The 27563-nt window shown below is 32.8% G+C and overlaps 1 protein-coding gene across 2 annotated transcripts in view; it reads right to left on the reverse strand.

Annotated features, from left to right (window-relative positions):
- LOC129219327 (MOB kinase activator-like 2) overlaps positions 1-27563 on the reverse strand; it is a 456395-nt gene that overhangs the window by 113243 nt on the left and 315589 nt on the right. The window contains exon 1 of one of the 2 annotated variants that reach the window (XM_054853680.1): positions 7861-9952. The exons of the other annotated variant lie outside the window; for it this stretch is intronic. Coding sequence (XP_054709655.1) covers positions 7861-8021 — 161 coding nt within the window. The 5' untranslated portion in view covers positions 8022-9952. Of the gene's footprint in view, positions 1-7860; positions 9953-27563 lie in introns of those variants that run through there. 2 annotated transcript variants of the gene reach the window in all.

Genomic DNA, 27563 nt, shown 5'->3' on the forward strand with positions numbered 1-27563 from the left:
TTGTAAAAAATGTCACAAAATTGCGATAAAAGAGACTACATCAAGGAAAACCTCATGCAAATGAAACATAAAATAATGCGAAAAAAAAAAGACAAAACGAAAAACTATTCAGTAGGGATATATCATGCCCTCCTGTTAAATTAACAATAATGCCATGAAAATTATGATATAAAAGCAAAAAAATGTTCGATCATACGACATTTATAACTATACATTTTTATGAATAGTAACTTTTTTTATTAGTTCCTCCTTTGTGCGTCTTCCATACTTGAACAGAGATAAAATGTAGACCAATTTATATATAACTCCCTTCAAATGTCTATCTTATTTAAATGACAGCCCAGTAAGGCACTGTTTATGAGCAACCTTCTTGCATGACTTGAACGTTCATAAAACAGCGTAGTAAATTATGAGTATAAGCACTTCTGTATCATCCTTTTTATACGATGACAATATAACGTCTCATTTTTAATTAATTCTTTTTTGCATTTACACCTTGATGCAGTAAATTATTTTTTATGCGACTCTCTTCTGTCCTTCACACTCATACGCAAACGAAGTAAATCATTGTTTTACATAACCTAATGCTTGTATATACATTTATACAGTAAAAAACAATTTTTATACACACACACAATCCATATACTATGTATTTTTCAAACAATACCGAAACATATCATGAAGAAGTGGATCGTGCCTCTACGTATTTTTCACATCTGTATCTCACAATTTTTATATTTCTATCTTTTGTGTGACATCAGAGGCGGATCCAGAAATTTTTGAAAGGGGGGGTCAAGTTTCAGTGCTCAGCTCGTGAAGCCTCTTCTGTAAAAAGGTATCTGTAAGGCATGAGTGCCCCTCCCCCCGAGAGCAATGTTACATGCCTCATATGCACTGACACCCCCCCCCCCAATGGGATCAAAACCCTTTTCGAAACCTCCCTCCCCCCCCCCCTAAATTCTTTCAGAGGCGCAACCTGTGTCATGGATCATATTCCCTCAAATTTTCATAAAAAGTCATATTTCCTTAGACAGACAGGCTGGTGACGTTACCTTAAGCTTTTTATACAAGAGATTAAAACTTAAAGCTATAAAATACTTGGATGCATTTACATACGCATTTTACGGCCCACACACGCAAGGTTTGAGGTGAAAGTGCGCTCTTAAAAAACGTTCATCTCATTAGAGATGATTGTTCTTATGAAAATTAACAAAAAACTCAAGTGGTAATTACTTAGTAAACGAACCCGGTAAATTCTTTGAATTATAAAGAGAAATTTACAGAAAGAAGCAAAAAACAAGATTTTTACATTGATTCCATGTACTATTTTTTAGGATCTAAAAATTTGAAGTTTGATAATAGTATTAAAAAAATTCTTGCCCCAGAGGGTTCAGCTGACCCTTTGACCCTCCCCTGAATCCGCCCCTGTGTGACATAGCAAAGAAACACGTTTATCCAATCCGCCTTTTCCTGTTTTACATTTCTACAGCAATATAGTAAATCAGTGTACAAAATTTTGTGTACCTGGGTACAGTAAATGGAAAATATCACTTATATGTAGTCTCACACATCAACATGCTAAGAAAATGTTAGTTTACTTCTTACTTAAATTATTTCCTAAATTCAAATAATAAAATAGATTAACCGGCTACGGTGATCGCCTTTTGGTAAGTTTTTAAATATCAAATTTTATAAATTTAAATAGTATTATGAAGCAAGATAAAGGGACCATTTCGAGTATCAAACGATCTACGCCCGATTCGAAAAAGATATTTCTCTACGCTTTCGCCCTCCCAAGACAGTAGCAAAACAACGAACGGTGCGGCTGTAGCAGCAAAAAACAGGTTAGACATGTTTTATTTCTTCCTTTCGTCAAAATACGGCTCTTGTTCAATATTGCAACACGACCCATTTAAATCAAAGAAGTTGAGTTTAAAATTATTACTGGTATAGAAAAAATAAATAAATAAATAAATAAAAGCACCAAAATCAAAACCCAGAATTTCCTTACATCATCTCTACGACATCATACATACAGAGCGAAACAGTCGACGACAAGGCGCAAACTGATAAATTACTCATCCACTAAAATTCTTTCAGTGATACACCATTACCTTCTTATTTAAGATTTCAAACGTTTTCACAGAAATAGAACCAAATAAAAAGTATCCTGAAGGTTAAAGTGAGCATCGTCGAAGATTGGTTCTTGGGTTTTATTTATTTATGTATCACAGTAGATTCTCTCTGTTTTGAACACTCATGGGATCGAAAAATAGTGTTCAGATTTTGGGGGTGTTCATTATAGGAGACTGGATAATGCATATGTAATTGCAGGGACCATCAAAATGTGTTAAGAATATCAGGGTGTTCACAGTAGGGAGTGTTCAGACAACGAGAGTCCACGATATTTCTTTTCAAAAAGGAAAAGTTATATTGAGAAAGAATACTTTAAAGCCGAATAAATAAATAAATAAATAAAAGCAGCAAAATCAAAACACAGAATTTCCTTGCATCTACTCTGCTGCATCATACACACAGTGTGAAGCAGTAGAAAAAGAGCAAACTGATATTTTACTCATAACCTAAAATTCATTGACTGATAAATTTTCACCTCCTTGTTTAAAAATTTTTAACGTTTTCACAGAAAAAAACGGCCAAAAGAAAAAAGGTATCCCAAAGGCTTAATTGAGTATCGTCAAAGGTCTGGTTCCTGCATTTTTTCCCCCGTCGGGAAAGTTATAAATCAGTAAAAATAATTAAAAGTAGAAAAGAAAAAAACTACTACTACTACGTAAAACATTACAAAACGCTGATTGCGTAAAAGTGAAAAAGGAGCAAACTGATATTTTTCTTATTCCAAAAAATTCATTGATTGATGCAGTTATTTGAAATTTTAAACGCTTTCACATAGAAAGAATGGAAGCTAACTAAAAGTTATCCTGAGAGCCTACGTGAGCATCCTCAAAAGGTCTAGTTCAAGCGCTTTATTTATTTTTAAGGGAAAGTAATATAATCTCTATCATTCATCACTGAAACAAGAAAAGCTTTTTAAAGTTTGCAAAAGCACGGATTATGACAAACTTTTTCCGGAAATGCCTCAAGTTAAACTTTCATTGTAGCTTCAAGGTTGAATGGTGTCATCAGAAGACTTTCAAACTCGTAAAACCCGTCCTTCGTGTGCCCAGAATAAAATCATCTGTCACAAGATAAAAGGAATGAAATCGCATCACTTTGACATTAATCCTCACGGAGTAGTGTTTTCCCTGCCGAGTTCTCTTCGTAATATTAAATTTTATTGAAGTGATACACAAGATAGATATGTGCTTTAAAATGTTCGCTAAATTTAAGCGCAGGAGTTACGAAACTTTTAAGTGGTAAACGTAAAATATAAACATAAGTGAGAGGAAATGGGTAAAGAAGAGAAATTGAAAGAAACCTTAATAGAAAAATATATCTTTCACGTTAAAGTCTATGGAGTTAACCATCCACAGCAGTAGCACAGACAGAATTTAACTTCCAGGGGTGTTTTTTGGTAATAACAGTTCTTACACGTTTTCAAATTACCATATTTGGATGAGCACTAATATTAAAAACAAGGGGACTAATTTGTGGGTAAACCCCTCCTCCTCCAAAAAAAAAAAAAAAAAAAAAAACTCATTGCTCCACTGATCAATACCATTTTGACTAACATCTCAAACTTTATAAATGTTTGCACAACAGATAAAAATAATTTAAGAAAATTTAAACAAAAATTCATAAATATCTTTTGATGCACCGAAATTGATATAAGAAAACTGCAAGCGGTGTAAACTGATTTTATCTCCTTACAAACACTGTATTTTACAGGGCAGAAATGTGCGTTTTCATGCACATATATGTAAATGAGAAAAAAACATAAGGGGAAGGAGCATGTACTTAATTAAAATTATAATAATTAATAACACCTTACCCTTCCTTATTAATAATATAATAATGTTTGAGAATAAAGTAAAAACCTTATGTCGTAAAGTTTCTTTTTGACCATATGCGTTAGTATCAACTGGGGTAATTAATTAATTAAAGAATGGTAGTGTTGTGTAAATAAAACATGAGTCCCAATTACGTAAATCTGAATTACGTAAACGTTAGTGATTTTTACTTCGGAAAACACACAATGAAATTACTATTAAAAATAGGAAAGATTGATTCTAAAATTAAAAAAATAAGTTTATATAAAAATTGTCATCATTTCCTTGCTGCGTAAAGATCATACAAATTAACGCTCACGCTTTTATTGATTGATTATCCTGTTGTTTTTTTTTTTTTTACTTCGTTAAAAATAAAACCAAGAAATAGAAGAAATACGAGTATTTTTGCAGCTAAATTTTGACGGTAAAGAGAAAAGATGATCAATGTTAAAATTTTAAAAGAAAAAATTAACTTCTTTTATGGTGACTTTAATTCAAGCATACACTAATTTACTATGACGTAAGCATGCAGCATATTTTGAACTGTGGAAAACTAATTGCTAAAAACTACACCATCATCATAAATTATATTATGTGCTTCCCAATGCAGCTATAAAATTACTTATTAAATCAACGTATTAATGTATTCAAGCATATTTGATCAATGAAGACGCAAAAAGAATTTTTCTTTTTTTCAAGTAGGAAGAAAACTAACGAGCCTTACGAGAACAATAAGAAATGAAAAATCACCAGAACGAAAATAGCATTTGAAAAATAACTAGAAAACATAAAAATATAAGATTGTTTTTTTGTAATAATTATGTATTTTTTTTCGAATCCCACTTGACATTTTCAATTATCGCAGTTGTAGGAATAATGTAACGGAAAAAACATTCAAGATATGCTAAGTATTTAAATAGAAACAAAAGAAAATAATAAAGAAAAGATAACGGGTGAAAAAAAAAAAGCATACTTCGAATTTTAGTTCATTTTCATTCGCTTTTACGCTACTCAAAATAACAATTCTTCTCAATTATGAGAGAAGTGGTGGTGGGGGGGGGGGGGATATCAAGATAGCGCAGAAATTTCACAATACACTGCACACATCTACGCACAAAAGGATTTCAGAAACGAGAAATTTAAACGCAAAGGTAATCAAATGAGGCTTTAAATTTAGTTTTAGAGAAGGAGATGCTTTTAGTACGAAAATAATTGACTGAAAAGAAGAAATAAGATATAGCAGATATACGTACTAAAGCTAATTTTAAATATTTAATGAGGAAAATGAATAATAAGCTAATTTTAAATATTTAATGAAGTAAAAGAATCATTTGTTAATCGCAACTGAAGGGTTCAAGAAGTGTTACGGGAAAATACTGTTTGAACACGAAAAACATCGAAAATAATTATTAAATTTGACAGTTATTTTAATTTATTTTTACATGTATATTTAAACAGAGTTGAAATTAATCGTTTAGTGAAAAACAATTATTTAAATGAGTTTAGACAATAGTAATAGAAATATGAGTCACTCAGAAGTCAATGCGGTTACGCACAGACAACAAATATTGATAAACTCTGATGTTTTTTACTACACTATTTTTTTTTTTTTTTTAATTTTTGGTTTCTTCATTTATTCCAAAAATTTTGTTTATTATTTTTTTTATTATTGTTTTAGTTTGATATTTATTGAAAGGGTCTACTCTGCAACCAAACAAGATACAGGTAATTATCAAAATAATGGAAACGCTCTGTGACAAGTGTGTTGGGAATCGCTACTCAGCCATAAATGTTCTGTTGATAAAGGTGCCTCTGACTCTAATCACTCACACTGGTGAATCCAAATGGTGATTGAGTTCTCTGGTCATTTTTGTTGATATTGTGTCCGCTTTTTAGACATTACAATCCTCTTCAATACCGTCGGTTTCTTTTACTAAGCTTCTCCCTATGAGTCTACTATTTTGCTTTGCCGAGCTTGTTTAACCGCGCTGCGTGTATGTTGTCATGATTTTAGATACTGTACCTCTAGAAACACCAAAAAGTTGAGATGTTTCAGTTACACTTGCTTCAACTAGAAGCGCTCCAACAATTTGGCCTCTTTAAAAATTTGAGAGGTTCGATATTTCACGCGCTTGAAAAAAATCCAAGACGTACAAAACTTCAGTTAATCCACCATATACTACCAGAATATGTACATTGCTATTTATAAAAAAAACAACAGATATCTAGTTTTATTCTTTATTACGTACGAAGCATATTCAAAAATGTCACTTTTATCACAGGTGTTTCCATTATTTTGATAACTACCTGTAAGTATGGGATACGTAATTAAAAACAAAAATATTTATTGGGATATTGACAGCATTTTTAACTTCTAGGAACCTGAAAAGGTAAATATAACATTGGAAGTTTTATGTTGGTCATTTTATACCCTTACAAAGAATTTAAGCGATTACTATTTCTTAAGTTTGAGTTTTTACAGTTATTAAAAAAGTATACAATGTCATTGATACATTATTTTTTCTCAACTACTTCAATGTAACGGTCAACATTAAAGGACTTAAATTTTTCTTGCGTAGGGGTTAGTAAAATATTATTGTTGACAGCATAAGACTTTACATTAGAAGATATTAAGGATACCACATATTTTTTTGAACTTTAAAAATCTGGATCTTGAACAACTCTACAGAGTAAAAATAACAGTTAAGACTTATACGGGAGATTAGTTCAGTTTTCATGTTAAAGTTTGTTAAAAGAGAAGAAAAAACAACTAACAAAAAGTGGGTTCATTAACTGTTTACTTATTGTACGACACACTCAGTAGCTAAAACATTCCCTCAAAACTTACTGAAAACATCACAAAAGGATGTAAGCGCTTCTGAGCTCCTCAGATGATTACCGAACACAAATAACGTAAAGTTTAAATTTTATAACTCAAAAACAAAATAAAAAAAGTGGTGGGGGGGGGGGAGGGGAGTTGTTAGAAATGTGTAGGAAAAAACTTTTTTTCCCTTTTTTAAAGAGCGAGATTAAAGATACGCAAAATGTAAAATCTAGCAAATATTGAAACCGAAAAAGATTGTCTACGGTGATTTTACCAGAACAAATACATTGACAATAAAAAAACAGCAGCAATTAATACCCTGAGAACAAAGAAAAATTGAAACTTAAGTAGTTGCGCAATGTTAAGAATACAATCATTAAGAATCAGACTTTTGCTTAATATTGTCTTCTAGACATCATGATGATATGTGTAGAAATGAGAGGTAAGGATTATGAGGATAACTGAAAATGGAAAAGAAGTCTTAATAAATAGCTTTCAGATGCTAAGCTTTTTCCTATAGCCGCGTTTCTTAATTTTTTTAATGAGTGGAACCCTTTTAAATAACCACTTTTCTCGTGAGATCCCCGTTTTTTTTTTTTTTTTTTTCCGTAAGTAGTATAGTTTGAAGCAACATTCTTGAAATGTTTTACTTTCAGTCAAAGTGAAAAACATTTCAAATAAAGTTATTTAATGTCAAAACATAACTTCAGAAATTAACAAAAAATAAATTATGCTAACAACATTGAAAATAAAATTTTGCAGACACAAACGAAGCTTTAAAGTTCAAAATTCAAGTTTAAGTTTAGAAAATTCATTGTTCCAATAGATTTTTTTTTCTGAAAAAGAAAGTCTAAAAAATAAAGGAAAATAAAGAAGGAGAGCTTGGTGGAACCCTTGAGTGATCTCCATGAAACCCCTGGGTTCCGCAGAACACAATTTAAGAAACGCTGGTCCATAGTAATGCCAGAAGGGGGCGTTAATTCTTGAAAACCAAAAAAGTTGAATGAAAAGGAAAACAATAGAGCTCTCACATAAGAAAAGATGAGACGTAGAAGTATACCTGAACATATGGAAATTGCATTCACCTACCTGAGAATGGAACGGATCGCATCGACAACCGTCATAACGGAAAATTCCTTAAAAGGGGAGGTTGACAACTTCTTAGTGTCACGCCGGGGGGACACACGTGACGTCCAAGACCCATTGGTGTTTAGAGCAATGCTCCTTTTGAGTTTTACGTCGTAAGTCATGGGAAGACAACATGAGAAAAGCCAACCGCTACGGCAAAGCGAGCTGGTCGTCAGGACTCTGTTATCTGGTTAGCTAGCAACGTACCTCTAATCGATCATGTCAAAGATAAATGTCCGTGACGCAAAGGACCATCTATTCTCGCGCTAAAACAAAATTTCACGAGTAAAAACAATTTCAATCGATTTGTAATAATTCTGTATAGGTTTTGATCCAGGCTTTTCGAGATATTAGGGCCGGCGAGTCATAGAAAAATTCCCGCAACGCAGACACTGTGGAGGAATTTTTGCGGTCGAGCAATTATCCGGTTCGATCCTTCAGGTACACTAATGTCGATTTTGTTAGCCCCCCGAGTCGATTTTTTTTATTTTTGGAAGGCATTGAAAGAATCAGCTGTGAATGATACATAAAAGAATAATCATAGACCACTAACGAAATATTTTAAACTTCCTTAACCTTCTTTTTTTTAAGGTTGTTTTTGATTTTGAGAAGTAATTTTTATGAAAGAAATCCGAAGCTTTAAATTCCGTCCAATTACCTTTCGGCAGCAAGCTTCGACTACTTTCCCATTTTTTAAAAAACTAAGTTTAATCACTGTGTCTGTTAGAAACGCGTGTGTCACATTTGGGAACTCAATGTTTGTTTTTTATATTGAGGAATTAAAGTTAAGCATCACTCCGTTACGAAAACAAAACTGAGGTTTCTCTTCATTTATTAATTTTCTTTCTAATTATTTATTTATTTCTATTTCGTTTTTTTTTTTTTTTTCATTTATTTATTTCTAATTTTAATTTTCAAAATATGTATTACCTTTTTTTCTTATGAGACAAAATTAGGTCCTGACACTTTAAGAAGCGAAGTGCGTATTTTGAGCATTACACTTGTTTGAAAATTTAAAAACTTCAAGCATAAACGTGCAGAAAATGCAATGCAGACAAGTGCTTTGGGCCTTTCACCGGACTGATACAAAAGTTCCTTGAAGCCGCGAAACATGTCTCTGAAATTTTTTTTTTTTTTTTTTTGCTCATTTGCTTGAAAACTTTGATTTTTTAGCATTCTTCCCCCCGCAAAGGTTACACACCGTTTTTACTAACTAAAACTCTGTTGTTTAAAGTTGAATTTCGCTCAAATGATGTCCCTTTAGAAACTATATTTAGGGATGTTTAACCAAACAAAACTAAACGTTCAATTCTATTTGGGGATTAAACTCATGCTTTCAATATTTAAGAATAAACTATGAGCATTGCTCTGCTAGAGAAGAAGGAGAAAAAAAAACCTCAATCGCGCATTTATCGCAATTTACTCGTATTAGGAACTTGATTTTGTGATACTAATCCTATAAAATTAAATAAATAAAATAAGTGCAGGGTTGAGGAGTCAGAGGGAAAATGACCGACTCCGACTCCTGAAATATTAGATCCTTCGACTCCGACTGAGGCTCCTTTACCCCAAAATCAGTTCCCCTCCGACCGACTCTGACTACGACTCTTGGAAGTATAAAACTTTCAACTCTCGACTCATTTACCCCAAAATCAGTCCGACTCCGACTCCGCAGCCCTGGTAGCAAGACACACGGCAACCACTTGCCGTCTACGAGCGGACTTAGCAGTAAAGGGTTAAACATGGATTATTTCTTCTTTTCGTTAAAACACCGCTCTTCGACTCAACGAACTCCGATTGACTTCACAATTCCGCAGCCCTGATTTTGAGCTTGCAACTTATATCTTTGCCGTCAAATTGTTGAATCAAGTTTGAGTACGTCTTCGTTTACTTGTATTTGGTTAAAACATCCGGTGATATTGAACTGAAGTGGGAACTCCCAACAATTTATTAGTGGAATCGCGATTTCCGTTCTACTCCGGTAAACAAGGAGAAAAATGAAATAAGTAAATAAATTAACAACAAGTTTTCTTCATCAAAGCAGAAATTTAAAGTCTTTGATACGTTTTGCATGGGAATCCTAACATTAATTACGATCGAAGAGCTCCATGCTAAATTCAGTCAAAATGCTAATGAAAATTAATGAGGTCTTTCACTTGCTAATTATACCGCATAAAAAGCACATATTGGAATTCTTCTCTTTTAATTTACTTCAACGAGGAGGTCTCCTTTATTTTGATTATATTTAGTTAACATGAGACGGCTCTATAGGGGAAAGCGAATATATGTATTAATGCAATGAAAATATATATCAGGGCCATATTTAAGGGGTGGGTTTTAGGGTTTAAAACGCCTTCGACATTTTTCAAAACTTATCAAAAAAAAAAAAAAAAAAAAAAATGCTATTTATTATACTTTTTTATGTTGAAAAAATTATCACAATTTTATTTTTCATTTGATTATTTATGATTCGACTATACTTGAAAAATGAAACTATTATTAATGAAGAATCGTATAAACTCTGTGATTTATCTGCAGTGTTTTTTTATATTTTTATTGTTTGTCGGGCGATTTTCTACTTTAAATATAATTCTATATTTAAAAAGACACACACACACATTTACTGAAAGGAGAGAGGGGACGATATCTCTGCTTTTCGAGTATTACTTTTATTAATCTGTTCCTTTTCTGAACTTAGCAGAAAAAGAATTGAGTACGTTTAGCTCAATACTGCATAGCACAGTACATTAAAAAGATGTTCATTTTTACATGCTTTGAAAAGTCTGGTAATAGTTTCAATTTATTTTACTTGTAATGCCTGTATTTGTATGAAAATCAGCACTTTTATTTTGTAACATCAAAAATACAGGAGCCCTGTATAATTCAGAAATTATATTTATACCTAAACAGTCAGAAATTCGCCAAAATTCCGTCAACTATGCAAAATTTGAAGAAGAAAAAAGAAGCAAAAGAACTAAGCTCCGGTGCGCTTACATGAAGGTCCGTGCGAATCTTTTGAAAACAGATTAATAAGATTAATACATTTCACTTATTGGCTCATTTATGAAACTTAGAATTCACACACTGACACATATTGATAAGATATATCAATAACTTAAAATCTTAATTGAAAAGGAGGAATATGGTTTAAAAAAACATTTAAGGTAATCTATCAATCACATTCATTCCCCCATAACTATTAACGTAATTATTAATCACTCATAATAAGTTTAAAAGTAAAAAGACGAAATAAAACAATTCTGGCAGCGAAAACGGTTAGATGGCTCACTTTGATTCTATCATCCAACGAAATTCCGAGGACTACGAAACGTCATGCGGAATTTGTAACATGACATTTATTTACACAACATCACTTAGTTTACTGTTTACAAGCAACCACTTGATGTTCCCCAAGGACTACATATTTCAAAATCAGCAGACTTGGAGCAACACATTGATAAATTCATAGGAAGGAAGATACCAAAGAGTTACACATTGTTTCAAGCGACTTTTATCAAGATTCTGAAGGTTAAGAAAGAAGATGCAAAATAACGGAACGCCATTTATCACGAAAAGCAAACAGGACGAATTTGAATAAAAAGCTGTGTTTGATTGTAATTATTTTTTGATTATTAAAGTAGGATAAAATGTAAGTATTTTTCGTCGATTAGCGAACCGGCACTTATGCAAATATCAATAATAGCATACATTTAATTTGCACAAATTTAGATTAATAAAAAAAGTTTTAACAGATTAAATTTAAACTACGTTTTTGAGCAGCTGTATATCTGTAAGATCCAGGTTAAAACTTATGGCTCTTTGACTCATTGCAGAAAAAGTATTTAGTGCTTTGTAAAACACGTCTTGGATAATTAAAATTTCTCATTTATCTATTTATTGTTCATATAAAGTTTATAAACAGAGAAAAAGTACAAAAGGAGTGACTGTCGTTCGTCTCACATTTCTCACGAAAATGTACTTAAAGCTTGGGCCTAAAGTACTTGAGCCTTTCTTCGCTATACCCCACTGCTACGGATTTTAAGATCAAGTCGAGTCTGGCTCTGATATGATCTTTTCCAATGAGCGACGGATAAAACGATTACCTTTGTTAAAATAGGTATATGGAAAGCCAGTTTGCTTTATCAATAAATCAAACCAGATTGTGGAGTAACTTGCTGCAATTATTTTTTACTGCTCTCAATGTTAAAATCTGGACAATCCTCTAATTAAACAGCTGTTTCACTATTACCATCAGAAATATGGCTCTTTTCTTTTCTTTCTTTTTTCTTTCCAAGGCGTAAAAATACTCCTTGACATTTTAGAGGAGTGAAATTGATTTCGGAAAAATGAAATACACTAAATCACAATTGGTAACAATTCCATTTTAAAAAATGCTATAAGTATGAAATAAAAGATGGCATGGGAAGATAAAATGTGTACTAATTTTAATTTTTTTTAACATTTAGAATGTTAGACATTTTGTATTTTAAAAAAATAGCAAAACATTCAAATGTACTATTAAATAAATACCATGAAAAGTAAAATAAGAAATAACAAAGCATAATTACACAAAACAGCAGTACTCAACAATTTTGTGCAATTATACGTTGTTACTTCTTACTTCACCATTCAAATGTATTGTTTTTCTTTCTTTTTTTTTCCACTTTCCCCTTTGCATTTTTTTTTTTTTAAACTTTTATTGAAAACATAAAGCGTGAAAATTCGCTCGGATAAACGTTCAAGCAGTATTTTAGATTTTCCATGGATGAAAAGTTTTGTAGAGGCGATGAAAAATAACCACCTTTAAGTTTCGAGGATGCATTAAAGTCACCAACACTAGAAGTCAATTTGAAAGTAACAAATTAATTAGTTGGACGACTGTGTATGAAGACGTTTGACTCATCGGAGTAAATTGCCGCTTCATACCCTTCTAGATCTGGAAAAAATAAATGTGTCGTACCCAGAACTGCAGATATTACAATTCTCACAAGGGATTCTGATAAGATTACAAATATAATTTTCATTACAGAAATTATCCCTTACGACGAAATAAAATTGAAATTCCAATTACAAATCGAAAAATTGTGAAGTATTTTGTTCAACTCAGTCCAATCAAAACTTCACTTTTTAGTAGTAGTTATGTAACTGATGATAGACTATGGAATAATAAATTTAATTATATTTCTAAAAATGAAATTAATCATGCCATCATACGTCGTACTTGCATGAAATCAAAATACATCAAATAGCGATGAAATATTCCAGACGGAATCGGGGCTGAAACATTTGTTAAGAAAACTAATCATATTTTTATCCCACGATGCATGAATCATTTCATTCAACAGAAAAATACAAAGGAGGCGAGATAGCTCGACATTCGTTACTTCTTTTCTGTGATAGCTTTATTTCCAGCTGGCTAATATCGGTCTTTTGTATTAGACTTATTCAAGCTAACACAGGCAATATGTCACGCAATAAGAGAAAATTAGCCCTTTTCTGTTGTAGGAATTGTACAATGAATTGGTCTCTTTTTTTTTTTTTGCAATAAATAATAAATAAATATATGAAGATATAAAAATATTTTAAATTAAAGTTTTAACATTTCTGATTCAAGATTTGCGTTAATGTAACAATCAATGATAGCCAAATTAGATGATCTGCGTGGTAGGTGGCATTAAATAGTATCAGAGGCCAAGCGAAGGGGTGGATTCCTTTAGTATGGAAATATGCATGAGTGCAGGGATATAGCTAGGGTATAAAAGTATTCCTTGACATTTTTAGAGGAGTGAAATTCACTTTATAGGAGTGAAATATGCGAAAATAGTAAAGATCAAAATAATGATCAATTCCAAAAAAAAAAAAAAACTTTTCACGGAATAAATGGAAGATGACAGGTAAAGATTAGAAGAAGAAACGTGAACTCATTTGATTTTTAATATTTAGAGCATTTGACACTTTGTATTAAAAGAAAAAAACACTTGAATGTTGTGTTTTTAAAATTGCATTATTTATTAATTGCATATATGTACTGTTTTACTTTCATTCATTTTCAACAGATACAAAGGGAGAAAATACGTTTTTGACAAAAATTTTTAAGCGCATTTCCGATTTTCACAGCGTTAAATACGTTTGTAGATGTGTCAGAGACAGGGGCTTGAGCTAATTTTTTTTTTTTTTTTTTTGGGGGGGGGGAATCTTTAATTTGTCAAATGTAACTCCGAATTTCACTGAATTATAAAATATGAGAACAGCATCCTAATGAATTGTTTTAAAAAAATTGTAATTTTGTAATGCTGTCTCCGAATTTGCCGAATTGGAAGACAAAATTCACCGAATAAGAGAATTTTGGGGAGGTCATAAGAGACCTCACATCAGCGCACCCTAGGTTAAAATAGGTTTGCACATAGGTTTGCATACGCGTTTAAAAACTGTAATGATACAAAAACTCTTTCCCAAAAAAATTATGATTGCTCTAAAAGATGATCATTATATACTTTCTCACTACATATTTTACCTATCGATGTCTACGATGGCTTTGCGCAGTATAACAGATATGTTCGATTATAGCGATTATGTGTTGCATACACACTAGGGTGTTCAAAAATACGTGATAAAAAAAGTTTCTCATAGATAACGGGACACCACTCAATATTTTCAGACTTGTGGATAGCATTATACTGGAAGAATTTTAGCTTCATATTTCAACTGAAAGAGGGTGTCAACCCCATCCCTCAAACTTCATACGCATGGGGGATCGGGTTAAAAAATACATTGAACTGAGAAAACAATGCTACATATTATAATATATACTAGTTCTAGTAATATGCGTATACATTGCAATAATTATTTACAAAAAAAAAAGTCGGGGAAATTAAATGTTCCCAAAATTGTGGCATTTTCTATGATACAGCTATATTTAATTAAGGGGTCATTGAGCACCCTCATAAAATTTGAGTAAGAAGCTAAAACTTTTACAGCATAATACTATTAGTAAGTCTAAAAAAAATAGGGGGTGTCCTGAACTCTGGCTGAAAAAAAGTTTTTTTGAACCACACTAATACATACATTCCTTAAACTATTCTAAAGTGTAAAAACAATCCTTTCACCTCAAAAAATAACTCAGCAGAACAAAAACCCTAAGAAGCCTCACCCGATATAAAATGCCTATCTATTTCCATTCCATTCGTTAGAGTAGAGGAAAAAAGCGATTTGTAGTTGATTAACAGAGATAGACCTCCACAATCGAGAAGGGAATGAAAGCAATTCCCGAGAAATCAGAAGGAAGGAGACATTTATGGGCTATTTCATGGACGGAAATCCTTTGTTGAAGTTAGCTATACCTCTGGGCTGTGAATGGTTAATAATAAAATAAAATTCATTTCTATTAGTAATGTCTTTACAAGTTTCAAATAGAGGTAAAATAATGCAGAAAGGCACATTTCTAAAGTGGACATAAGAGATATGTGGGTTAATAGCAGTTATTCACGCAGACAATGCATACATCATAAGCAGTGGCGAATCCAAATTGTTTAGAGGAGGGGGGGGGCTGAGGTAATCAAACTTTTTTTTTATCGTCTTGGAGTCTCTAACTTTTATTGAAGTGAAAGAAGCGTTCTTTTTTTTTTATTTTTTAATTTTTTCTACCATCAATAATAATCTGAACTGTCGGAAAATAGTGCATCATTGTTGAGAAGACCTAAATAAATCATAATGATAAAATTTGTATCTAATTTTTGTTACGACGAAATTTTACGCAAGATACATAGATATTAAACTGAACAAATAAAAAAATGAGAAAGAACATTAAGAAGTAAGCGAATAATAAAATATTATTCAAATAACAGCATTTAGGATCAGCTTATTCATCACTTCATTAACATTATGTGAGCGTTATATACTAGCCGTCAGGGTGGCTAAACTACTGTCTCTATATAGAGATATACATTTTTTTTTAAAAGGTATGAGGCACTTGCTTTTCGGTATTTGCCATTGTCAACATCCACGAAAATGATGGACATTTGTAAAGGAGCACTTAGTAGGCATCCATTATTACCCATAACAGAGCGACAATAACTGGCAGAGAATTTCAAAACGGGAGGTATTTTTTAAAGATATTGCTAGGATCTTTTAAAAGACGTGAAAATACACATTCACTTTTTTTTTTAGAGAGAAGTGAAATTAATTTTGGAGGAGTGAAATTTACGAAAACAGTGACGACCGTAACAGTGATCAATTCCATTAAAACTTCAAGTTTTAGGGATGAAAAAGCATGGCAATGAAAGAAGAGACTGATACTAGTTTGATTTTTAACACATAGAATGTCTGACATTTTGTATTTAAAACATTAAAAGGAAATAATTTTAAAAGGCTAAATATTCATTTAAAAATACAAAGCGTGAAAGTACTCCTCACAAGGACCCGGAGCGCTCCGGAGCTGTGTTTCCCTGAAACTGGAGGAGCTCTATATTTTCCTCTGTTACAGAGCTCCTCCGTTTTTTTTAATGGTCCTTTACTTTTTTTAAATTTATTTATTTATTCTTTCTTAGTCTTTTCAATAGACCTTAAAATTAAAATTTTTAGTTAATCAAGCGTAGTTGAACACTATAAATTTAGCAGCCACTTTTCTATTATTTGAGTAAGCACTGTATTCGATTTTTTTCCAAATGAAAACACTAAATCAAGCTTAAGGCTCCATGCTTAAAAGTTGGGTGCAGATAAAACTTTTGCAATATGAGACCTGTTGATGCATTACAGTATATTTTTACGAAATGAAAAAAAAAGGAAATGAAAAAATAAATATGGCTTCAACCATCAATTCTTGTAAAAAAAATTAAAGCATGCTCATATAATTTCAACGAAAAAATATATTTAGCAAAATGTTTCATTAACAGAAAAAAAAAAAAAAAAAAAACATTTTTGTTTGAATCCATTACGCTATCATTATTTTTGTGATGTTTCTTTTCATAGTAAAAATTGCAAATTAATATCTGAAACTCAAAAGCGTACAAAAATGCATAGTAAAATTGCCGCATACGGGGAATATCCGGAGCTCTGGAAGGAGTCAGAGCAACATATCTCCGGATGCCTGATGACAGAACAAAAACGAAAAGACTAAAATGAAGGCACATTTTAAGGCTATATGAGAAATGATCAAACATAACATGGAAACTAGTTGTTACGCGACATCACTATTTTATTTCTAACGGAGTTTTAAACAAAATAAGCCATTAATATTACATGAAAAATTTTTCATCAAAACGTAAATTAATCCGCCAACAAATAAAACAGCATTAATCGATGCATTAAAATCTACAATAATCAGTGGGGGGGGGGAGGAAAAAAAGCTCCAAGACAGATGTGGAACGTCGCCAATTAGAAAACTTAGTAAGGAATAGCGATTACTCCATGACAGTCGCCAAGATTAAAACTATGGAAAAGCATAAAAGAAAAAAAAGATATTATTATTCTTTTAATGTTAATTTTTTTTCATAAAAAATTACAAATTAAAATATGAAACCTAAAAGTGTGCATTAATATTACAGTAAAATTGCTGCAGCCGGAGAATATCCGGAACTGGAGACGGAATCATAGCTTATTATCTATGAGCGGCGGGGGTGGAGCATTAAAAACTGTTTAGCTCTAGATCCCTTCACCTGACTGAATTTTCGAGTAGTTTTCCCAATTTTTAACGCGTGAAATACGCTTGTAGAGGCGTTAAAAAATCTCTGGGTTCAGTGATTCAAAAAAAATTTCAATTTAATTGGGGGGGGGGGGGAATTTTGCAGTTCTTTGGATTCACCACTGATTCCAAGCAGTATTCAATACAAATCAAATTTACATATCAATAATCAGCAATAAATTACACTACTACGAAATTAATTTGTTATGAAACGCTACGATACGCCGTGTGTTAAAACTTACCCAAATTTTGTAAAGCGGGCATGTAAACGCGCAAGCCAACCGTTCGAGACAAAACTGTAACACATTGCTGCGGTCTTGCCAGCCATCGTTTTGAGTGGACAGACTCCAACGAAAGCCAAGATGCAACTGAATCCAAAAGCCAATAGTAGCCGAGGAAAAAATAAAGAAAGTAAGAAAATAAAGAAACGTAAAGGAAAAAAGAGAAAATTTGGAATCAACATTTTTGCTTTATTTCACTGTAGAAATCCAAGAAAACTAAAAGGAACAAAATCAACACCCCTTTCTGACCTTCAAAATACCTTTCAAATCGGAAACAGAAAGACAATGAGTGGGGTCCAAGTCTATCATCGTCGGAAGAAGAAAATAAGAAACCGCAGAAACGTATAAAGAACATAAAAAAGGAATTTGAATGATCTAAGTCTAGAAAGTAAATTTTTCGTACCGCGAAACAGAACTACACAATCCGAAAGTTAATTACACTTATTCCTTCCCTCCGAGATATTAGTGAGATAAAAAAAACAACTGAAAGTTTTAAGAAAACGCCCTAAAATGTACCGGAAGCGGGCCTTCAGTGTGCTTTATTAGCAAGTTGAAAAACATCAATAAAAAATGAATTTGCGTTTATGTAGAGCCACAGCAGTTATCAGTTGCACTTTAAGAATTTTCGGATCATACACAAGGGTGCACCTCCCACCCCCAATGACAATACTACACCCTCCTCAAATGCTAATAGAGAATCCCTCCAAGACTCCCCCAAAAGGAGATCAAAGATCATTTGAAAATTTCATTAACCTCCCCCAACTCTTGTCATACAAGGTGCGGCAAGATAACTTTCTTATTTCAAACCGCCATAAAACCCATTTTATGAATCAGTATGTTTTTATTTATTTTTTTAAGACATCTGAATCTTTGTTTCATACAGTTTACAAAATCAAATTATGTAGATGACGCCTTCCATTGCTCATACACTTTTTTTTTTTGCCAGCGATTTGATGAATTTGACAAAGATGACAATTGGATCCAATAGAACGGAGAATGGCTCACCTACAAGGGCATCACGAGCTGCTTTGAGGGAACATTTCCCAAAGCATCTTATTTCAATAAGAGGCAATTTGAAGTGCGTAGCTCGTTCTCCGGATTTGGCTCCTTGCGACTTTTAGTGGAGTGTTTTGGAATCTTATGTTGTGATAACCGTCCAAGGACCCTACAGGGTCTGATGGTTAACATCCGAGAAGAAAATACCAACGCACCCGCTTCTATGTTGAAAGGCTTGTAGAGAAATCGACTAATTCCGTGCATAGAAAACAGGAAGGAGGGGTGCACCAACAACCTGTGGTGATATTCAAGACTGTATAAAACAAAACGTAATATAAATCTTCATAGTTTTAAAAAATACTGAAAAAAAAAAAAAGACTTCTGAATCATAAAAATTGCATTTTTAACTAAGGATGTTCTCATGCCGCACTCTGTACGTACGAATTGTACCTAGCGGTGCACACACGCAGTGGAACCTCAGAAACCTGAACTGATCAGATTGATTGATTGATGATTAGGAGTGTGCTCTGTTCGGAATCTGGAAAATTTGGATTTATCGGGTGGCCGATTTTAAACTCTTTGTTATTAGTCTAACACTATTCTGAAAGTTTTTGTTTTAAGTTAAAAACAAAGCAATTTTTACCCATGATGAAACATGAGTGCTTAATACGTTTTAAGTAACAGAAATGTTGCTGAAAGTATATACAGTACAATATAAAGAAGTAAGAAAAATGAGTGTACTAATGAATATACTTAGTATACGCATCTTTGTGATGTACTTTGTATGTGCACTAGTCTATTACGTGCTAGTACATTGCAATAAAACGTATGCTAAAAGTAGCTGTCATTATTATTGTTTTTCATTTTTCCTTTTTTTCAAATCTTTAGACCTTCACTTCGCAAGCTGTACGGGTATAGGCCAAGACGTTCGCCAACCTTGATTCCCAAAGGGTGTGGAAAAAAAGGGAGGGGGAGGGGTTTAAAAGGCTTACAGGTTTGAGGGGGGAGAACGAAAGCGCACACACTCGAGGGCGCATCGGTCCACGGGCAGATAAGCCAATCCGCCCCTGCTCCAGTACCTCCTTTCCTATTAATTGATGCGATCCAAATAGAGTGGGGACAAGAAATAGATACAGTCGAGTCCCGACTTACGCGAGGGATGCGTTCCAAGATCATTCGCGTAAGTTGAAATTTCGCGTTGTGGAAAAGCGTATGTGTAAAAACTTTTATAAACATACCCATACGATTAAGGACACTTGCAAACACCACCTCAAACTGTTAAAAACCATTTCTTAACTATACATTACTGTTTCTTAAACAAAAAATTGAATCTTTATTTATTGTATTTAAAAAAATTAAAACGTAATGTATATTTAACATAAAAAAACTGCTACGATGCATAAAACCAATGATCAATGGGAAAGGAAGACGTAAAATAAACCACTACGGTACGTACATTATATAGTAAGAAAAACAAATGCACTATAGTTGTTGAAACTTTCTCTTTTTTCCTTCTATCTTCACAAGCTTGAAATGAAACAGCGCTCTTAGGTGTCATTATATTTCATCAACTTTCCCATATAGAATGAAAAAAATGGAAAAGGAGTAGTTATTTGTATAAGCGATGTTTCGACTAGTACGGTGTAAAAATAAAATACAGTCGACTCCCGCTACAACGCGATCCGACTTACGCGAAATGGCTATAACGCGATTTTTTCCCCCGGTAAAGAATTTTATTCCTAACGCGGATTCTTCACCCGCAACATGAAAATTTTCCGAAGGGAATCGCGGTTTTTTCGTGAATGGACCTTCATCCCTTTGGCATCGCTGAGGGCGAAAGTTCCCACACCGTACTAGTCTGAACATCGCTTATACAAATAACTACTCCTCATTTTCCATTCATTTTTTTTATTCTATATGGGAAAGTTAATGAAATATAATGAAACCTAAGAGCGCTGTTTCATTTAAAGTTTGAAGATAGAAGGAAAAAGAGAAAGTATCTTAACAACTATAGTGCATTTGTTTTTCTTACTACATAATGTACGTACCGTAGTGGTGTATTTTACGTCTTCCTTTCCCATTGATCATTGATTTTGTGCATCGTAACAGTTTTTTATCTATCTATATATATATATATATATATATAAATGAATGTTTGTCTGTATGTCATCCATGAACTCAAAAACTACCCGGCAGATTTGGCTGAAACTTTCACCGTTTGTTATTTTTGGTACTGGGAATGTTTATAGACCAGTTCGAAAAAAATCCGATCGATAGTTCCTTTTTTATTCCAATTTAAGTCACAATCCATTGGATAAATACGAATAAAATTATCGGCTGCAGAAATTAATTTGCGTGAAAGATCTCATTGATAAGAAGTTAGCTGTTGCCATTTTTCTTGAGTTTGAACAAATAAATTATTTCTTTATTGTTTTATGGCTTTTCATGCAACGGGGGGATTTAAAACTTTTTCTATTTGATATTTTTAGCGATTGATTGATCTTGCAAACTGCGTGAGTACAAAATTTGAGTATAGTCACGACTTCACTTGATACCTGGACCGATTATTATGAAAATTGCTATATATATGTATTTTTCCACGGAGAAGGTGCATAATATGCTCATTGAAGCCACTCGCCACCAGGTGGCACTGCAGAGTAGCAACTTCTGCCCCGTTCAACCGATTGTCATGAAAATCAGTATAATGATGTATTTTTTGTTGGCGTAGCGACGCACGTCGGGTACAGCTAGTGTTAAATAATACGTTTTTTTTTCTTTTTTAATACAATAAATAAAAATTCAATTTTTTGTTTAAGAAACAGTAATGCATAGTTAAGAAATGGTTTTTAACAGTTCGAGGTGGTGTTTACAAGTGTCTTTAATCGTATGGGTATGTTTATAAAAGTTTTTACACATACCCTTTTCCACAACGCGAAATTCCAACTTACGCGAAATGACTTGGAACGCATCCCTCGCGTAAGTCGGGACTCGACTGTACTTCACCGGGGAAAAAATCGCGTTATGGCCATTTCGCGTAAGTCGGATCGCGTTGTAGCGGGAGTCGACTATACATATACACACAGTTATATGTGCAGATGTAGGGGCACAGCGAGGGGTTTAGCGGTGAAACCCCAAAAATGTAATTTAAAAAATAATTAATTAATTAATACTTATAAAAATAGAAAAATCAGCCAATGTTTTTTTTCTCTTTCATTTAGCTGTTTTACATTCGATCATATATCTGTCAATCATATGTGCAACCAACTCTTCTGTGAGAAATTTTCGATTGATTATGTGAGAAACCGATCGAATAAAAGCATTGCTATCACGTTCCAATCACTGATTGTTTATAGGTGTCATTCAAGAGAAAAATTTCGAATACGATTCCTACACAGATACAATATTTTGTAATAAAATAAATAATTATATTTGACAACTTTAAATTGGCAACGGTTGTAAAAGTTTATCCAGAAAATATTTTCAACCGACGGTTACCACCAGTATTACATCAATAGTAAAAACTTACAATTTTGTCTAAATGTAAACAGTAATTTATTTCTGCTAAGCTTCCAAGCAGAACGTTAACGGGTAATTGAAATGCAAAGACACGCATGGGGGAATAATAAACACCGTTAATGGATTTTTGACCACTTGTTCATTATTGAGGGAAAAAAAGGAAGGTAAGAATAGCAGCGGCGGTGACTATTGCAAAAGGTCTCACTACAGCTCAGCAATTTTGGGGAAAAGTTGTTTTGAAGGTTCCAAGTAGAAGAAAAGAGTTTAGTTTTAAAGGTAGAGAATTTAATATAGTTTTGTGTTCAGATCTCTAACTTTAAAGCTTTCCTTCTCAGATATCAAATTTACAGAGAAAAAAAAAATGCTTTTAAGCATATATTTTTAAAATATAAAACTGAGCGGTCTTCGATGAGAAGTATCATTTTTTGGACACCAGACGTAGTGAAAGGTTTACTAATGGTACTTTATCTCGTAAAATGTTAACAAAATATTTTTTTCAGGGAAAGAAAAAGATATTTACTATAAAAAGATATTTACAAACACAAAGAAAAAAAAAATAAATGGAAAAGACAGCTTACTTAGCTACAAAAGAAATAGCATGCGTTTTATATACTTTATAGCTCAGATTATACTCCACTTATATTAGTCGATATAAGCACTCATTTTTTTAGCTAGTACTGTATGTTATACATTTTTGCATACATAGGCAAATCTCTAGAAAAGTGTAATTTTAGATCCAGAATTGTCAGCTTTTCACAAGGGATGCAGTTTGGTATTTTTGGAAAGGGAATACATTTATTTCTGTTAAACCACAAAAGTTCACAAAACATCTTCATTTCTTTTTAAAATACTGAGGTTTAAATTTGTAAAAATAGTCATTATGCAATTTTGTAATAGCTTTCTTTTAATTTTATTCATGAATCAATTGATTAATGATTACTTCATTAAATTTACTATCGAAAATTAAAATAAATAAACTAAAATGGCTAAAGTATTGAACAGTTTTATAATAATCATCAACTAATTTTGCAATCAGCTTCAGTTCAACTTATTTTATAAAATATTCAGAGTTTAAAAAATTAACTAAAAAAAATCAAGCATCTTAAATATTAAAAATAATTACTAAGCATCATTTAATCTTCAGCCTGTCATTACTAACAACATGTTGATAACTTTGCGCTGGATGGTAATTGATATTTTAACTTTTTTCACCTTACAGTACATAAAATATGGCTACCTTCGTTAACACTTTATATTTTTTGAATATAGGGCCACTTAATACAAGCATAAAAAGAACAAAATTGCACAATAATGCTAAAAGCAGCTCATTATGAGTATGGATGGTAATGACAGCCGTAAATATTTTTCTATTCACTTTGATATTGAGTATTCCTGATCAGAAAGTATTGAAATGTCTACACATAAAATTCTTATTTTATTAACAAAGATATGATGACTGCTACTAAAACTAAAAGTTATTTGAGCTGCCAGTTGCAGCTAGTGGTCATGAAAGCCTGTCAAAAATGTTGGAAGGAACTGACGTAAAATGCTGGGGACAAGTTTTAACTACGCAAGAAAAATATTAATTTACGCAGTCAAACAAAAAAGAAATTTGATTTCAAATAAGAATACTTGAAATACTGTAAATAATTATTTTAAGCACACATTTTAGAGAATTTTTTTTGCTGTCCTGGCCGACCACTAAATACAGAAAACCTGACAAGGGAAAAGGGATGGTAATGAAATATTAGTACTAATATTAAGCTTCCACATAAATATGTAATATTGAGCACTGTCAGATGCCTGGTATTTTGTTGTTTGGAAGATGAAAAATAAATAACAACAAAAAGAGAAATGAAAAAAAAGCTTTTTAAAGAGTAGAAATCCTTTATGGGCTTGTAAAACGAAGATTTGTTTGTCACAATCTTAGTCGTTTACGCTTCTGAATCAAGAAAAAAAAGTAGAGTAAAATAGTGTTTAAAGTCGATTTTGAAAAAAGAAAAAAAAAAAAAAAATAGACAGCGCTCTTCACCTCACCTTTCAAGATCAGATCTATAAAATTCAAGAGAAGATTCCGGACAAAGAACAACTATTCTGAAAAACAATTCACCTGAAGTATCAATGACCGCGAACGCACTTAGTTGTTTTTAAGGGTTTCGAAGAGAAGCGTGAACTTCATTTCAATCAACTACACCATAAATCAGATCAAAAACAAAATTTCATTTTTTTTAGTATTAGTTGTTTTTATTAATTTCGAGCGAAGAGTTAGCACTACAGTTTGTTTTATTTGCCACGAATAAAACAATTGAAAACAAAATTTACATGCCTTAATCCAGACACAATGTGCTAAGAACATTAAACCATCAATCACGAAACCGTCACCTCACAATACAAGCAATCCACAACAATTGAAATCAAAAACAGAATAACCAGGGTTTCCATGTTTGGGTAATATTAGCCATTTTGGCTATTTTTGACCACACTTGAATCACAGGGGCGGATACTGACTACCATTTCAGTGATGCCGAAGAATGTAGAGTTTTAGATACGAAAAATTACTAGTAAAACTGCTTTGGTGTCAATAAAAAGCACAAAATCTGCCGGGAATAAGGCACCTAGTTGGGGATAAACGTTGCTAATTAATTTCATAAGCAATGAAAGGAAGAAGTAATCTTTCAAACCATTTACTCCTAAAATTAATTAATAAATTGAAAACACTGCTGAAATCGTTTACATTTTTTACAAAGTATTTGAACACAATGCGGATGGACAATATTGTCGACGCTTTGGGTGGGGAGGGGGGGGGGGATCACTACCCTCATGACCCTTCCATTGTATCCGTGCCTGCTTGGATAGGAAAATTCAAAATTATTAGCCAAGCTGATTTACATTTCGCTTAATATTTATCATGCACACCACGATTCGATCTCAGAAATGTTAATTTATTGATGAGAAGATTTAACAAGTAAATTAAAGCAATTCTGTAAACATTTAGAAAAATATTAAAGCATTGAAATATAGAACCAATACATCTTGTACATAAGAACACAGGAAATGTCTTATAAGTATTTTAGTATGGTTGCAATTGAAGATATCCAATATGTGCATTAAGGAGAGCGCTTTTCAGCTGGTTTGAGATTTTTGGCTTATTTCACGGAGTGATTCGGCTAGTTTCCTAAATTTTTACCTGGCAATCTTGAAAATAACCATATAAATACGAAACAAAAAGGAGGGAGGGTATTTTCATAAATTTTCAACTGGCACCCTGAAAATAACCGTATAAATAAGAAAAAAAAACAGGGTTTTTTCCTAAAATTTCACTGGGCATTCCTGAAAATAACCATACATATAAGAAAAAGAACAGATGTAGGAACACTGACCAGAACGTTTGTTTGAACCCATTGGAATAAGAAGTGCACTTCAACCAAAGAAGCGAGAAACGATCCATGCACATTGAACAAGTATTCCACCTGTGTGGAGCAAGACAAGGGGGAGCAGTCGAAAGTGGTTTCTGAGCATTGAGGATTCTTATCTGGAGACGGGATTGTTTGTTTTGTAAGTGGCTTTTTAGAAGACGAGACTCTAAAAGTTATCATCCGCTAACTTTTATTTACGTAGGGTATGCATTAGATAATGTTGCATTTGGAGAATATTAATCACGCCGTATTATCTTATCGGACCATATGGATTATTCCCAAGCAACAACATGGGAAAGTTTCGCTTAGGATTGTTTGATACTGTTCTGCTTGTGAGAGCTGGAGTGACAATGTTAGGTAGTTTCACGCCTATCTTTCAGATTATTCCATTTTTCTGGAGGGGTTCTAATACCGAACCACACGAACAAGATTATGATACATCCAGCCTCAAATTTATTGAGCGCCGAACTGCGCAGCTGATGAGGCAGGTAAATAAGGTACTTAGCAAAGTGCCTTTTATAACTTCTTGTTTTGTAAAGTCTAGCTCTGGAAAAAAGATACTTGACCTTGGACGAGCTCATTTGCGCTCAAGATGAAAGAGGAGAAATTCTTACATTGGCACACTGATCACAATCGCAATCGGAAACACACGCTGACTTTCCTCTTCCTATTTTAATAAACGGCATCGTTTAATATTAAGCCTCAGCCAATTGGAATTTCACTACAATCGACACTTCAAACTTCTCTGAGGAAGGCGAAATCCATAGCAAAAAGTTAAATTTCAAAAACTTTTTTCTACAAACGATCATTAAATTAAACGTCAATTTCTTTATTTTTAAAATACAAATAACAAATCAGCCAAAAGCAGCGTTTTGAATTTTCATGAGAAAAAGAACGATTTTTCTTTTAATACAATCTGGGCACCATTTCTGAGGCACTAAGGTCTTACGAACTTACTTTCATGCACTAATGGTCTAAATTCCGTCTAATATGTAAAAATTCACACGCAATTGGAAAGAAGTTTAGGAGATGAACCACCATGAAGATTAAGTCCTGGATATAATTGTAGAGTTTTAGTTCAAATTATTGTTAAAGTTAGTTGCCACATACAATTGCGCCCTTTCGTTCCCTGTTATAGACGTTTTATGAAAACATAGTAATACGAACTGGGACACGATGAAGTTAATTAATGAGACTGGAGACATTTAGACATTTCAGCAGTATAAAATTCATTGTAGAGGATGAGTTGTATCGTTCTGAAAGCACCGGTTACAGTCTTCGAGGACGAACAATTCGTCGTAGCAATGAAAGTGTAAAAGCGGAATGACTTACTGATCGCTTCTACTTTTATCCAACACAGAAATATTTCTATAACTCGAAATACTGATTCTTCAGAAAATCCCCCCCCCCCATTAGTGTGGGATTATTTCCAACATAATTCTTACCGTGCACGGTTTCACTAAAGTCTCTCAATTCAAATTTTCAATGGCTTTGTTTTCAACCATACTATTTGCTCTTAAAAAGTACATAAAAACATTAAGAAAAGGCCCGTGTGTACTTATTTCACTAATTTATCCTTCAGATATGTTGTCCAAGCAGGCAATTTACATTAGACACAAATCCTTTCTTGGGTTAGTCTTAAAAGGAGGGTTATATCTATATATCTTAAGCCTTTGAAAACAGCAAATTAGAGTATATTAAGTATAAAAATATTGAGTTCATTACTTGGATTTTTAATTTTGAACTCATGTATAAGAATACCAAGGATTTTGGCTC

Source organism: Uloborus diversus, chromosome 3, assembly GCF_026930045.1.
Source record: "Uloborus diversus isolate 005 chromosome 3, Udiv.v.3.1, whole genome shotgun sequence".
Taxonomy (NCBI): domain Eukaryota; kingdom Metazoa; phylum Arthropoda; class Arachnida; order Araneae; family Uloboridae; genus Uloborus; species Uloborus diversus.